This window comes from Sciurus carolinensis, chromosome 7 (assembly GCF_902686445.1).
Source record: "Sciurus carolinensis chromosome 7, mSciCar1.2, whole genome shotgun sequence".
Taxonomy (NCBI): domain Eukaryota; kingdom Metazoa; phylum Chordata; class Mammalia; order Rodentia; family Sciuridae; genus Sciurus; species Sciurus carolinensis.
The window spans coordinates 36,992,844-37,009,884 of NC_062219.1; the positions used below are offsets into that span (position 1 = coordinate 36,992,844).

At 36.0% G+C, this 17,041-nt stretch overlaps 1 protein-coding gene across 2 annotated transcripts in view; it reads left to right on the forward strand.

Annotated features, from left to right (window-relative positions):
- Themis (thymocyte selection associated) overlaps positions 1-17,041 on the forward strand; it is a 196,467-nt gene that overhangs the window by 166,436 nt on the left and 12,990 nt on the right. The window contains exon 5 of one of the 2 annotated variants that reach the window (XM_047558600.1): positions 16,865-17,017. In XM_047558600.1, the coding sequence (XP_047414556.1) occupies positions 16,865-16,996 (132 nt within the window). In that variant the 3' untranslated portion in view covers positions 16,997-17,017. The remainder of the gene's footprint in view (positions 1-16,864; positions 17,018-17,041) is intronic. The other variant, XM_047558601.1, reaches the window with a different exon arrangement.

The window sequence follows — 17,041 nt, forward strand, 5'->3', positions numbered from 1 at the left end:
ACCCCCACCCCATGTCTAGCTAAGCATATAAGCACTTTACTCTTTCCTTGGGTTTTAGGACTCCTCCTGCTTTGCTGCTGCCCAAGATCCAGGATTGCATAATTATAATTTATTAGGGACTTAGAGTGTAATTGTGTAATCCTGGATCTATCTGCCTCTTTCTTCAGTCCAGTGGCACCTTCTGCTTTTGTGGCAGGTTCCCATATTCTGTTACAGGTTTCCCTGAAACATGTGCTGTCTCTAATTATCTTTCAGATGTTTTTGAAAGTCATTTACAAAATCCCAGACTTTACTTGCACTGTATTGTTAGATTGCAACTTGGTTCCTGCTCACCACCCTTGCAAAACTATGTACCACAGTTTCTTTTGCAGTTCTTGGAGAATAGTCAAGTTTCTAAAGTTCTCCCCTCTGAGACCATAGGTGACCCAGAAATACCCTTTCAACCTAATACTGATCATCACCTCTGACCCTAAGATTTAAGAACAATAGCCCATTTTCTGACATTCAGTATGTTTCTGTGTCCTCACTTTGTAGCATATCATTATTCTCAAGTCTTAGACCAAACTACTTTTAACTTTTTATCATGTAAAGTTTCAAGCATACCCAAAAAAAATAGAATAGCTTGAATAACCTCCAGGAAACTATCCCCTGACTTCATCAACCATCAACTGAAGACTAATTTTGTTTCATCCATCATTATTCCTTATTCTTCACCCCTGTTGGATTTGTGGGGGGGGAACAGATATCATTTCATTTAAATACACATACAAATTCTTCAGTAGATAACTCTCATAGGTAGGGATGCTTAAAAACAAATAACAGTGTTAAAATCCTCCAAGTCATGATGAATCAGGTAAAGGTTTAAATTTGCCTGGTTGTCTCTTAAATGCTTTCCTACAGTCTGAATCAGAATCTAAATAATGTTAATTATTGCAATTGAATGATATGTTTTTACACCTCTTTTAGTTATAGGTTTTCTTCATTTTTTTTCTCCATATGCTAGAGGAACTGGATTTGTTCCTTGGAGTTTGCCACAGCATGAGTCTTACTGTTCATGTTCCTTCAGTTGCAAGTGAACAAGAGTGCAAATGCCAGTTGTACAGTCACTCAAGTAGAAATTTGAATTCACTAATGATGTCTTAGTGTTCCCAAACATCCATTCCAAGATTCTGTGTACTTCACATGTGATTTCTTTGTATCAGTTTCTTTTCTAGTTACCAAATGTCACTTATACTACATGTCATATATTCTAGGAATTATATGTTCCAAGATTGCTTTGCCTGCACCTTCCTTCCAAGATGTTCTTCTATCTTGATTTCCTGTGAATAAATAGTTAAATCTTAAGGCTTAATAGATGCAAATTTGAGATTTTAGAAAGACTACTCCATAGGAAGTACTTGCATGTTTTCATCAAAGTTTATAGACTACCTTATTATTTCTTATAGTGAAAGTTAGCAGCTGATGATGGTGATCATTAACTCAAAATTATCAGACAGACAGTTCTGGATCTTGTTTTTGTTTTCAAAGACTGAGTTTCAAAGACCTCACTTAGGGGGACATGGTGACACCCTTAATTTCAGGGAGTTATATTTTGTTACAGATTCAATGAACACAGCTAAGTTGTTTGAGAATTATATTTTCTACTTCTAACAAAACTAAACATTTAAAAATGGACAAGTATTTCAAAAATTACTGTGAATAGCCTGAAGATTAAAGACACCATTAAAACTGGAGACACCATTTAGAGAACGGAAAGGTAAGATAGAGTAGAGGAAACTACTTGCAAATAGATAAGGAATACTAAAAAGAATGTGTATTCAGAATATGTAAAGAACTTTTATTAATCAATAACAAAAATAGGTACTGCACAATAGAGAAAGTGTGGGAAAAAACTGAAATATTTACTTCACAAAACAGGTATTCAGGTATTCACAGAAAGTACTGCCGATGACCAATATCACAATGAAAAGCAATTTAATCTCTTCAGTTCTCTGGTAGATGCAAATTAAAACTACAGTGAGATAACACCAACATCTCAGAGTCACTGGGATTTTTAAGTAGACTTATAGTACCAAGTCTTAGCAAAAATTTGGAGATCCTATAACCTCATTTACTCCTGGTTAGAGTGGTTTTTTTCTGGGAAATTATTATTTGCAGGATCTACTATAGCTGGGCATATACATACCCTATGACCCAGTAATTACATGTCTACAGAAGATTGTGCATATGTGAACCCAACAGAATGTGCAAAAAAAGACATGCACAGGAAAATTCATAGCAGTATTATTTATGGTAGCTAAAAATTTGAATTATTCAAATATTCTTCGATAGTAAAATAGACAAATATATTTTGCTGTTCATATAGTAGAATATTCTGTATGTCAAAACAAAAGAGAAGACACAAAATGATTCAAAATGTACAAAGTTGTCAAATAGGAATGAAAACTAAGTTATGATATTAGGTATTAGGACATTGGTTAAATACAACCATCAATAGAATAACTGCACTGTCTTGAGATTTTTTTAAAATGATCCTAAGTGCACCTGGGTTGAACCATTAGGGAGATCTGGGGGCTATTAATATCCTCTTTCCAGATCTGGGCAAGGTTGCAGAGGTATACAAATTAAATACATTAAATGCAGTTATTGAACTGCATTCTTTGTGCATTTCTCTGTAAGTACTGTATATTATGGTAAATATATTTATTATATTATTGTAATTATAACGTAGACAAAAGAAAAGAGTTTTTTAAAGATAGAATTGACAGTTTTCACACTTCTAATATTTCTCCATTCAGCCATGTTATGAGGGAACAAAGATGAACTAATCCTGCCCATCAAGATGTCAGTCCAAAATTTGTAATTATAAAGAAGATGGAAATGAAGATTTACAAAAACACTGAGTGACAATGAACTTCACCATATTTTATTCTTTATTATGTAATATTATTCCCTGAGAAAATGAAGCTATCATGATTAACAACATATTTTAAAACTAAGCAATAAGAATATGAAGATAATTATCTATAATTTTCCAGTACTGTTTAAAATTGTTAAATTCAATCCGGTATGTCATTACATTTAAAATTCGCTAAAATTAATGTTAACTCTTTGGAGTACTTTTAACAGCGATGAAGAAAAAGTAAGACAGTATTGAGCATACTGCTTCTTGTTAAAAATAGCTAAAACAATAAAAAGAAGTGATACAGTAATAAATTAAAACCATTTTTAAAATACTCTTGGAAGTTGCTTAGAAAAAAATGCCAAAGATTTCAATATGCTGCTACATGTGATAGGCTTAGAAGAGTGCTTGATGCTTGCTGCACTCAAATAAATGTTAGCTGTTATTATTTGCAGGAAAAAAAATAACTAAGTTTGGGAAATTTTATATAAATTCACAGGAGAGAACAGTTTTTTTCCTTCTGACATTTGTCCATTATAGTTGCTAGGATGTGTTTCAATAACAAAATACATAAAGGAGTATTTTTAGGTATTAAGCCATTATTCTACCCTTAATGACTTCTTTAGTGAAAGCATTGTTTATGGATGAACTGAGTAAATATAACCACTGACAGAGTTAGCTGCATTGCTTAGAATTTTAAAAAGTGATCCTAAAGGAACACTAAAGAGATGAATCTACCTATGAAATGCTTTCCCAGCGTCTTTACAGACTAGTTACAACAGCAAAGAAATTGTAGCCAAGAGTTGACAAAGTTCAGCAGGATGTTCTGAATGTGGTTAACGTATAAAAGCAAAAAATATAAAACATAGCAGAAATCCTCATGATACTTTGTGACATGGGGAAAGATTTCCAGTTTTTCTCAGTATTTAAAGATTTCCTGATTATCTCCTGAGAAAATATATTTTCCAAAATTAAAGGTGTATTAACATTAAGATTTATTTAATAAATTTGTGACAAGTATCTGTCTGTAGCCAGGAACATGCACAAGCACACTTGAGCTGGTCACTTCCTTAAAATATGACAGAAAATAACTGTAGAAAAAGAGACATCCTGTAGAGAATGTATTGAGGATGATTGTTTGGAATATTTCCAATGTTATATGCCTTCGTTGCTGGAAACAGTCTATAAACTATGAAACCTCTCCTCTTGCAAACTTTAAAGACTTTCTAAGATGGATGAGAGAAGAGAAAGAAATGATTAGGGACTGGTAAAGAAAGCAGAATGGAAAGTGAAGCTCTCAAAACTAGAGAAAGCAAGCTGATAGCATGCAGATTCTAAGAACCCCTTGAATCAGGAGACCATTGGTCAAAATGAAAGAAGAATGAGAGGGCAGAGCAGGATTAGCAGCAGCAAGTGTGAGCACAGAAGAGTGCTTAAAACCCAAGATCTGGAGGATGGAGAACTTCTGAGAGACAATAAAGTCCAAGACTTGATTGTACTTAAAAGACATTTAAAAAGATAAAGAGAAAAGTTAAATAGAGGTGTGAATATTAGGATCCTTTGATACCATATTGGGAGAGAAATGGAAAAGGGGAGACATGAACTGTAGGGGGCATTATATATAAATATGTATATAATCTATCACTAAGAAACATCCCAGTTACACGGACTAGCCTTGAACTTGTATTCATCCTGCCTCAGTCTCCAAAGTAGTTGGATTACTGGTATGTATCACAATGCCCAGCTGAATGTTTTATATTTTAGCAACACTTTAGTGGCAAGTATTCCCTTAATATGTCACACAGCCTAAATGCTCAAAGAAATATTACGATGACTCATATTTATCAAAATTGTTTCTAGTTTGAATAACAACATAGCAATGTTTTAAATCAAGTTTCCAGGACATATACTTGCCAAACTTATGTGAAAGGTGATATGCTAATATACAGAAAGTTAAGATGGTTTAAGATGCAATTTTTAATAAGTAAATTTGGAATAATTTTCCTACATACAGACCTGTTATATAGCATACCACAGTTCCCATCTGCCATCTGCAGCTTGCATTGCTCTCTGGAGACTGTTCAAATGCTATTCTTATGCCTATTAATTCAAAATTAATTTCAACAAAAACTAATCTAACCAAAAAGTGTGGTGCAGTTTATTCGGTTGTAATTCCTTTTTCTGTAATTCAAAATAAGATTATTTTTCTGCCCTTTGGCCACAGATTACCCTTACAGAATTTGAGAGTTATGATTTTCCCATTAAAACAGGAGCTGTTAAGGTTATAACAATAACCATGCAAATTAATTACTTTAATATTTGCTGGAAGGCAAAATAAGGAAAAAGGAAGATTTACCGATGCACAAAGAGCTACTCCAGTTTTCACAATATCAACATTTAAAGCAAGCTGACCTTAGTATTTTACACAGGGAAGGCATTTGCCAGTTTATCTCTAAAATAGCAAATTCTTTGTCATGCTTGTCCAGTATCTGGAGTAAAGGGGTTATTTTTGAAGGCAGCAGGACGTCTTGTATATCCCTTTTATAATAATTATAACAGCAATGTCTAAATTAGTTAACTGTTGAGGCCGCACTTAAAAAAATATCCTGAATAAACATTTACTTCAAATGCCTGTTTCATCTTTGGCTAAATTCATAGAGCATTAGAGTAGCAAGGAGAATTAATTGAGCTTAATAGAAAGCATTGAAGTCTCCACCAGAGTACCATTGGCAAACAATATTAAACTTTTTTATCGTAAAAAAGTGTATGATTCTATTAGTTTCTTCCTGCATCCATGAGCTAGAATTTTTCCTGAGAAGGTAATCAAATCAATATTAAATAAAAATGGTGGGAATTCTAAGACTCAAATTATCCTCTTCCCAGTTGCAACAAGGAAAATAGAAGATGCAGCCGAATTATGTAAGTGAAATATGAGTACTGGCAATATCTTTTTTGAATACATAATGTGTTCTTAAAATATGTCCTTGAAAGTGAAAATTTAAAATAGTCTTAATAGTAAAGGAAGGACGTCTCTCTCAGAGAACATGGTAAGATTGTTGATAGATGATACGTGATGAGATTCTTAATCCTAGAACTAGTTTTTCTTGGATATAGTCCTAGCCAGTCCAGAAGGAAGAGGATGTCCTTGAAGGACTGGGATATGAGACAGTTTTCTCTTATCAGGGCAACCAGAGAAATAGATAGAGACATCATTTTTTAATAATTTTTATATTTTTGTGGTCTCTGTTCTGCATTGATTATTTCCTTTCTTGTGCAGCTTTTTAGTTTGATTTAATACCATTTGTCTCTTTTTGCTTCTGTTTCCTGTGTGATTGCCAAAAACTCCTTGTCCATTCCAATGTCTTCAAGAAATTCCCATTTTCTTCTAGTAGTTACATTGTTTTAGGTCTTACCTGTTTAAGTCTTTAATCCATTTTGAACTGATCTTCATAACTGACAATAGATAGGCATCTAGTTTCATTCTTCTGCATAAGGATATCCAATTATTCTAGCACCTTTTTTGAAAACACTGTCCTTTCTCTGATGTGTGTTTGTAGCACTGTTGTCAAGGATCAATTGACTGTAGATAACGTGGGTTTATTCTTAGGTTCTCTTCTCTATTGCATTAGTCCATATGTCTGTTTTTATGCCAGTGATACGCTGTTTTAATGACTACAGCTTTGTAGTATGTTTTCAAGGTAGACAGTATGATGCCTCCTGCTTTATTTTGCTCACAGGATTTTGGCCACTTGGGTTATTTTGTGGCTCCACGTAAATTTCAATATTGTTTTTTCTAACTGTATGAAGAATGCAATTGGTATTTTGATAGGTATTTCATTGAATCTATAAAGTTCTTTGGATATTGTGGACGTTTTAACAGTATTGATTCATCCAATCTATAAAAATAGGATATCTTTCCACTTTTTGTGTCATCTTTCATTTCTTTCATCAGTGCTTTGTAATTTTTACTTTCATCTCTTTGGTTAAATTTGTTTCTAGGTATTATTTTCTTGGTTTTATTGGGGATACTATAAAAGGGATTACTTCCTTGATTTCTATTTCAGATAATTTTCTATTGACATATAACAACACTACTAATTTTTTATGTTGATTTTGTATGCTGCAACTTTGCTGGAAACATCTATTGGTATTAACAGACTTTTGTAGCAGTTTTGAGGGTTTCTAATATCAAAGATCATGTCATCTGCAAACAGTGAAAATTGGACTTGCTTTCCTATTTGCATGTCCTTCATTTATTTCTCTTGCCTAATTGATCTTCCTAGAAATTCCAGTACTATGTTGAATACGAGTAGTGAAAGTGGTATTCTGGTCTTGTTCTGGAACTTAGAGAGATAGCTTTCAGTTTTCCCATTCAATAAAATGTTAGTTATTGGCTTAATATAAATGTGCTTTGTTATGTTGAGGTATGTTCCTTGTTTGCCAATTTGTTCAGCATTTTTATCATGAAATACTGGGTTTTATTGAATAACTTTTCTGCATCAATTGAGATGAACATGTGGTTTTTTGTTCCCCACTCTGTTAATATGGTGTTTTATGTTTATTGATTTGTGTATGTGGAAACATCCTTGCATCCCTGTGCTCTCATAAATTCTGAACAAGATGCTTATTATTATTGATAATATTGTCACTTCCAGTATTTCAACACCAGGTGTCACCAAGGTCCAGGAGTTAGCCGTTGGTATGTTGCCACTGTTTCAGTCCCAGAGGCAAATCTAAGCCCAGGTTAATTCCAAATACACTGTTGGTATATTGTTCAGAAAGAAACAGGAGAGTACCTAGAGATAGTATTCTGTCCATATAAGCCTCTCTCTGAAGTCACCATTGGCCAAGATGCCACATCTATAGTTATCAGTCTGTGATCAGATACTATAGGATGTGGCATAGTTCTGAATTGAGTCACTGAATACACAAAACCTAAGCACCTATGTCACACCTATGGATACTGAAACTGCCAAGCTATGTCACAGCCTGAGCCCACAGCCCATCAACAGCAGCGCAACACTGGATTATAACCAAGGTCCGTGCTGCCTTAGGTTGTCTGTTTCTAATATGAACTCATGGCCCAAGGCTACTGAAACCAGCCACAGGTGATGATAACTGGAATAGAATTATGATATATTTGGACTATGTATCTTTCCCTGGCACTGGAGCTATTCTGAGGCCCCATCCACAGGTACAACCAGGGCTGGAGGCTGTGAGGATTTACTCAGGTGCTTTAACAGCTATGCTGCATGAGGTTGGGAACTGGTGGTGGGGACAGTCCCTTTACAACCAAAGTTGATACTAACCTGAGCTGTACATAAATCTCAGTCACTGAAGCCCTCATAGTCTCAGGAGAAAAGTGGGTTTGCTCCAGGTCTGCTCCAAGTTCCTCAAACTTTGTGTCTTCCTGCCAGTGCATAGGTTTTACCTGATGCCAAACCAGTCTAGAGGCTTTGTGACTTCTGGTCTCCTTACATGGTTACTTACATTTTGTACCAGGTGCTGGGTCTCACTGTGTTGGGCTTGACCCTTGACTCTTAGACAAAGCCTTGTATTAGCTTTTGTGCTGTGTTCCCCAACTGCAGTAGTCACATGCTTCACTCTGACATCTAAGTTTGGGGGAAGGGTGTTGGAGACATTCAGTCCTTTGGCATAAAACAATTCCAGAGACGTTCAGTCTATAAGTATTGGCCTGGTCATAAGACTTTTTTTTACACAATATCTTATTTATTATTTTATATGGTGCTCAGTATCCAACCCAGTGCCTCACACATGGGAGGCAAGTGCTCCACCACTGAGCTACAACCCCAGCCCTGATCATAAGACTTTTTCCGGCACTAGATTTCACCACCATGAGCCTGGTACTAGGCTTCAGGTCTAAGGCCCTGATTTAATTTTCTTTCCCATGCCAGGTGTGTCACCTCTCTTCACACTGGGCTGCTTGGAGTTGGGGGAGTCGTCATCAAAAGCAGGCACAATGGTCTCTCAACTGATATCCTCAGCCCTTATGAATGTAGTTTGGTACAAGAATATATGTTTGACCTGGTGTATCTGTGGGGAGAGATGCCAGAGGATCTTATTCACCCACCACTTTTCTCCACGGCTTCCCCTACCCGAGCATCTTTCTTTTTGCCACTTGTCTGACCCAAGGAAAAGGGCAGGGCAAATAGAAACCCCATCTCTTTCATATGTCTGACTTTCTGCTGATACTTGGAATAGGCAGGAGAGAGACAGGTCTGTACCATCTGGTAACCACAATTGGGCCCAAAGATGTCCAGTGTCCAACCACAAGTATGTGCCTGTGACTTCTGGTGAAGTTTGTGATCCACTTCCAGAGTAGATTCCAGTCAGCAAGGTCTCATTTGAAGATGTTCACAGTTAATGGGCAAAGAACACTGACTGAGGAGGTGAATGATATCAGCAAGAGGTTTCATGGCGGAGGTTCACAGCCTGAAGCTTTGGGAGAAGAGGAGGAGTGGATGTGATTCGAATGGACTGATGAAGTGAGACCTGAAAATACAAGCCTGAGCAAAGTCTCTAAAAACAACAGAAGGCTGCAGAGAACAGGAGAGGCGTCAAGAGACAGTGCTCCTTTGGAATCTGGTGGAACAAGCTCCAAAGCACTGTCTTTTAATTTATGTAAAGAATCATCTGTTCTGTATAAAGAAGACAGTTTAAGAGTATATATGAATAATTGTAGGAAACCTGAGAATATTGTCTGAAAGGGAGGACTTTAAGGGTGATCAGATTTAGATTACAGTTTACATTCTTGCTTGTTTAAATTCTTAACTCAAAAAAATCCCAAAGATTACTCTCCATTAAATTGGATCTTTATAATGCACAATGAGAAATTTTTTGTGTTTTTATAAATCACTTGCTAATCTTCTCAATTATTTATGGTGATTCAATCATAAAAACAGAGAACACACACATATGTAGAAAGACGTAGTGGAAGACAAATGACACGAAATTGCATGTGATGTGCTCACTAGGTTTTTTTTTTCTTCTTTTTTTAAAAAAAAAACTCAGTGGTCTTCTAAATTATTAAATTATTTATGGTAATTCAACCATATAACAAAAAAGAGAGACCACCCCCTATGCAACATGGTGAAGACACGTTATATAAAGAATGCATTTTCTTCTGGAATGATAGTTTAAATATGCACAACAAGCCTGTATTACTTATGATTACTTTTTGATCCTCCTTTATTTTAATGTAATATATAGTCTCTGAATTATTGCTATGGTTTTTGTTTTAAATCAAATTTAGTTCTCAGAAAGAAAGTTAATGAAAAACGTCTTCGAATGCCATTTGAAATTTCTTCTGAAGTATCACTTAAATTTGCTTTCTGAAGTGAAAAAGAACAGGCATGGAACAGAACAGTTGTTTATATAAGCAAAGAAGGAGGTTCCTTTTTTAGTCAGTTAGAAGATGATTGCATTTTCACAAAGTAAAAAGGAATGTACATTAACTGGGATACTTCATGTTGTTTTAAATATGAATAATATTTCATCCCTGCCCAAGACAGGTCCTTCATAGGCCTCTCAGGAGAAGCAAGCCTGTCGTCCTTTGGAGAAAAGAGGCACAAAGAATACCATCATGATCTAGGAATCTCAAAACTACAAAATTGTTTGGAAAAGGATAATTTTATCCAACAAAATTACCTTAGATATTAGATTTGGGGAAATCCTTTGATTCTTTTTAATGGATCTATGGGTTAACTTATTTTGAGGGGGCAATTTTCATTTGTTCCTTTCTTTTTTCATGAGATACATATTTAGCACTTTGTAATTGGATCATCATTTAATGGGAACACTAAAACAACATGGAAACTATAAACCAATAACATGAAAACAAGTTAATAACCATTTTATATTAGCAGACAAGACCCTGAAAACTCATTTCTATTGGCTAGTTAAATGGAAATGATATAGAATTAAATTTTGATTCAACTATAGAGTGATTGCAAAGTCCAATTCAGATTTATCCATCTTCCCATCCATTCTTTGTACATATTTTAATTTTATTCATTTCCTGTGGAACCTACTTGTAGGTTGAAGACTTGATAATAAACCAGTGACTGATAGAGAATTTTATATCTTCAATTGTTTTCAGGACACTTTCTCATGTCTAGGGCATGTCTGTGTGAACACTCTCAGTTCTCAAGTCTCACTTTTGCTAACATAATAATTATTGTGATTTATAAATTCCATTGATAGTTGGTTAATCTAATTCAAATCAAAGATGTATGGGGCATTATATAATTACAGTGTTTGCAATGATTTCAGTAATAAGTTGATTTAAAAGCATAGGATTTGAAATATGCATTTTTATAGATGTAACATGTTAAGTCATATGTGCCTTCATCGATGTAAAAAGTATTACTATTAGGAGTGCTTTTTGGATGTAACACAAACTTGTTTTGTGCATAATATTACTATATAGCAGTCACTGATAAATGACTAAAAATGCATCATAGTAATTAAGTTCACAATATGATTCATGAATTTATCCATTTACTAATGTGTAGTTACTTAAAACCTGTAATTGTTAAGACATTGAAATAAAAACTGAGGACTGTGAATGGGGTAGGCATAGTCCTTACTTTTAGGGAGTGTTTATATTTTAATTAGGGAGAGATATATTAGACACTAAGCCAGGTATTATTTGATTATAATTATGAAAGTTGTATCATTGTAGAAGTACAAGGTACTCAAATAAAAAATAGAGTCCTGCCTAAAATTTGTAAGGTAAAGGAAATCTTTCAGAAACTCAAGATTTAGTAAAATTAAGGGGGAAGAATAGAAGAATATTCCAGGCAAATGGAATGCCCAAACCTTCAGACAGAAAGGAAGTGAGATCTGACTGTGAAGTGAAAAGGACATTAGAGCATTTACCATGACATACAAGCCCATAACCCCTTATCCTATTTTTATAACAATGGAGATTGCCCACTCTAGAGTCAAAAGCATGTAGATGATAAATTAAACCATGGAGTTGTTGAATTTCCCTAGGGATGATAAAAGAAAACTGAGTCAATAACAACTCCTTGAGAATGCTTAACACTTAATGTTTGGATGAAGGAGATTGGTGTAGCAAAGGAGAACGAGTTACTCAGCGTGATAGGAAGAACATCAGAAGCCAAGGAGAAGGAATAACTAGACAGGTCAGATGTGACTGGGGGAAGAACAAGATAAAGTCTGACAGGTTACAGGCCAAATTGAAGTTTTTGAACTGGAATGGATGATGGATGGAGAAAAAAGGGAAAAGAGCAAGAGCCTTATGCATATAGAGAATGTAGAGGGATCAGTGGATCTCAGGTCTCAGTGAAGTCATAGACAAGCTATCTTGGAGATAGGATAATTGTCAGGAGTTGAGAAAATGAGAGAACAGGAGATTGTCATTTAGTAATTTGGGGGTTGGAAACATTTAATGTGTTGAAAATTTTAGATGTGACTTTGGGAGTGAAAGACAGAGGTAAAGAAATTAAAAGTTCATTTGTAATAAGAAGATCCAATTGGAGTACTGAAATTGGGATTCTTATATAGATGTGGATGTCATTTAGAATTATGGTTACACTGAAGCTGAAAGGGACAGCAATAATGCAGTTGCCCAAGAGTTTTTATGAGGGATGCATGATGACTGGAGATGATACCAACAAGAAGAGAGATGATGCATAGCTAGATGGTGGGTAATATAAATAGGGTATTGAATGTCTCCATAGAGGCCCATGGGTTATAGGTCTGGTTCTCAGTTTGGTGCCACTGGAAAGTGATAGGAACCTTTAAGAACATTTAAGAAGTGAAACTTAGTGAGAGCTTTTAGATCATTGAAGACATGCCCTCAAAGAGGATTTTAGGATGCCAGTCTTTTTTCCCTATTTTGTGTCTAGACCATAAGGTTAATAGGCTTCCTCCTCCATGCCCTCCTTCCATGATGTGCTTCTGAACCACAGGCCCACTTGATCACAGACAGGGCCACCTGATCACAGAGAGAAACCTCCAAAACTGTGATCCCAAATAAACATTTTTCTCTTTACACCAGATTTTCCCAGGTATTTTATTACCATAAGAAAAGTTGACTGACATTGTGGGAATATCAAAGCAGCAAAGAGGTAAGGATGCAATGACTAGCACTCAGGACAAGGAGAGCATGAAACCTGAAGATGATCGGGATGTAGAAGAATACGTAGTTATCCTCACTTGCAAGACGAGTGATGTCTTCAATGGAGAATAGGGGTTTAGTCAAAGTAAGAGGTAGAGATGATGTTCTGAAAGTGGAATAGTCAGTGAAGTTTGAAAACCATGGGACAGAGTTCTAAAGGCAGAGTGGAAGAATTTGAGCACTAGGAAAGAGGTGAGAGAAGGGAGAGGGTTGGGAGTTAATAAAAGGCACAGGACAATGAAGAATGGAACACTGAGGGAATTTTATTGGAGCAGAAAGTAAATGTTTCAGTATGATGGGGAGATGCAGGGAAGTGGAAGGAAAGGCTGAGGAGGTAAATAAGATGAAAAAATGTGAAAGGATCAGTAGCTTGAGACATAGCCGCCTCCTTTTAGGTCACAGGATATAATACGAAAGCAAAGGAAAGGTTGGACAATCTGACATCCTAGACTAGCAGAGACTCCAGTGTGGGGACTGTCTCCAGCAAAGAGGCATTCTTAATTTCTGAAACACTAATATTTTAAAATGTCCAGTCTGCTAGAGGTTTGTACCAAGAAGCACAGGACCTTTGTAATAATTGACCCATTCTGATCAAGTGGTTATTTTCTCTCATTGGGACTTTCATGACCAAGGTTTAAGGTTAATTTTTTTTTTTTTTTTTTTAAATTCAGGATTTCTTCATTGCTTTCCGGAATGTAAGACACATAGTTTATATGACCTGTTAGATTTTCCCTCTTGTTGTAATGTTATTACTTGAATTTGATATGAAAAGTCATTAAATACATTCCTTCTTTAGTTTATTTCTCAGTACTGAGAAAGTATGATTTAAGACCTATTTAATAACTTGAAGTTAATATATTTTCCAAAGGTATCTTATTAAAAATCATGGGGGTACTTAAATGTTGGTTGAATCCACTTTTCTCCAAAATTTGTGTGATAATATATGCCTGACAACAAATTTAAAAATTCATACTGGCTGATGGGCTTTTTCATTGGTTGCAGATAAGTCAAATGTAAACATGTGTAGTCATTTAATTCTAGTTAATATTGATGTTCAAACTCTGATCTTCTAGGTTTTCCTGGCAATAACACTGGGTTACATTATTTTTAGAAAAAGAATTCAGGAATTATCTACAAATGATTTACCACACTCATTTTAATTCTCTGCTTAAACAATTTAAGAAATTTTATTTGAACAAATTAGAGTGTGAAACTAGGTCACTTTTGTATCTGTGTTCTCACCTCACACCTGGCATCTGGTATAAAATCGAAAATTGGTTGTTGAATTCCAAACTGAATTGGTTTCAGGTGACCTGGGCTGGTTTTGCTGAAACTGAGTTAAGAACAAAGGGAAAGTTGTCAGTATAGATAGATGATCCAATCTGGTCCGTGGAAGATGGTGACTGGTTCTGAAGGAAATGGAATGCTGATACCGCCAGATAGTACCTCCAGAACACTCCCCCCTCCTCCACACCTGTTGCCAAGATCACCTGCCTCCAGGGAATTGTTCCTCCCAGCAAGGAGTTGTTAATAAATACCCCTTGGGCAGCTCCCTTCCTGCCTTTTCAGGCAGATATGGAAATTAAGGAGAGGTACCCCCTGGTCAGCTCTCTTCTTGCTCTTTTGTGTAGGGAACATTCCTCAAGCTTATCTGACAGCAGCCGTGCACACCATGGTCTAGGTAAGTCAAACAGTCTGGACAGAGAAACTGAGGTAATGATAAAGACTCGCCATGGACTGAAGGTCTTTGCAGCTGCTGAGGCTGGGTTATGAGCTGAGGGGAGGCCTCGCTCTGTCAAGCAACCCAGCAAGCTGTGATGTGAGCTCGCCTGTGCTGCCTTGCCTCATGCTGTGTGCAGGAGCTTACCATCCCCCCAGTCCTTTGTCTCAGACTTATTGCTGGGCAGAATGACTTAGGCATATTTGGTTTGTTTACATTATCTCAACATATAGTTCATCTATAGGCTGATTCTGTTATGCTTTAACAAGTGTTAACCTGATTGGATAATGTGTCTATATATATGTCCTGTACAATCCTAAGTAAAATTAGATCTATGCCTTCAGAGCCTGCGGTCTCCACATCTGAGTGCACTAGGTAGGCATCGTACATTCTCACCCTCAGCAGACCCCCGTCTACGAACATCTACACTTTTGGTCACCAGGAGGGATGGGAGAAGGGGGCATTGAGAAAGAAAGTGAAACCTGAAATGTATAAAAGGAGCAAGCACCCCCCATTCCCTTGTGGCACCAACTCTGGACCCCTCTCCCCAGAGGAGTCTCTCTCTCTCTGTCTCTCCCTCTCCTCTCTTCTCTCTCTCTCCCTCTCTCTTTTGCTGTTCTATTTTTTAATGGAACTTTTTGCTCTTTGCCTTGGGTTTCTTGGGTGTTCAATCTGCAACCAGGGTAATGGAGACTCCATCCTGATTTTCAAGACCACTTTCAAATGCCTAGGCTCCTCTGACTGTTGGTTGCCTCACCTTGCACAATGAGGAACCTCACTCTGCTCCATCTCATGCTCAAACTCCAGTGGGCTAGTCTGTATGTGACATGCTCTCATGGCCTAGTGGAAGTATAAGCATGAACAAAACTGTTGCAAGCATCTCTTAAGCCTCCGTTTCTGTCAACATTCTGTTCATCCAGAAGAAGCCAAAGGACAAAGAGAAACTCAGAGTTGATCAGCTCTGCAAAATTTCATGTAAAGACAGTGGAGAATTAGGTCCATCAGTCCAGTCAGTCCCCTGCACTGAAAAGCTGAGCAGATCAATCGTAGGATGACAAAAAGCACTGTACTAAGGGTCAGGAGACAAATCCCTGAGGCTCGACACTATTCATTTCACTAATATGGGTGAATTATTTAATCACACTGAACTCTAATTTCCTTATTTGCCCTTTCCAAGCTTTAAAAGTCTTTGATTTTATAAAATCAATCTTTAATTAATTTAATGCTATACTAGTCTGTAGAAGGAATCTTAGAGAACTTTGCTCATTATTCTATCATTCAGTGAGACAAAATAACTAATGTGGATAGCCAAAATTGATTGGCTGATTTTGACTATGAATCTTCAAATATTTTGCAATCACATTCAAGCTTATAAACTTCTCGTCTGAATTTTGGTATGAATCAAAGTTTCTCAGCTTAATTTCCTATTTAGGTCTTCCTGTCTGGTGATTCTTTTTAAGTATAAAATGTGTGAATAGAATGTCAAGCACTATGACATCTCTTATGTGTGAGATGAGTTATAGGGGCCATTGATACTGTGCCTTAATAATTCATTTGTACAATGAATTATTCTTTGGTTGACTAGAAGAGTTTGTCACCTTTTCAAAATGCTGATAAAATATGTGTAAATTTGAAAGAGATGTTATATTTTATGTAAAGAGTACAGATAATACAGAAATGACACTTACTCTTCATTAAACAATATGTAATATACAACAAGTTCTAGATGATTAACTACAAAATAAAAGTGGGTAAATGTTGAAATTAAAAGTATTCTAAGCTTCACAAGGAAAAAGGTAACATATACAAAGTCTTTGAAAATGATTTTTTGTGCCCAGAAACTTCTCATTCTAGTCACTTAGATTGCCTTAAAAATTCTACAGTTAAATTATCAAAATATATTGAGGAACTTATAATTTATAACTTGCTTTGACATATAGAATATTCTCTTTGAGACATATAGAGATGACTTGCCATATGATAAATGTTTATTCTTGTCATATCTCTGGGAAACATTTATTTTGGACTGATAATTTACTTGTGAAATCAATCACTCTGGCCTTTGTCATTTCAGAGTCATCGTGTAGACATGTCCAAGAAACTTTACTCAAATCAAGCTGGCCTAAATTCAAGAGTACCAGTTGGTTGTCAGAATGATTTGGCTGATGCAGAGAGAGAGAAGAGCAAGCAGGGGCCACTGCAGTAGTAAGTGCCAATGTTACTACAGGTCAGTTTAGGTTACACGATAGTG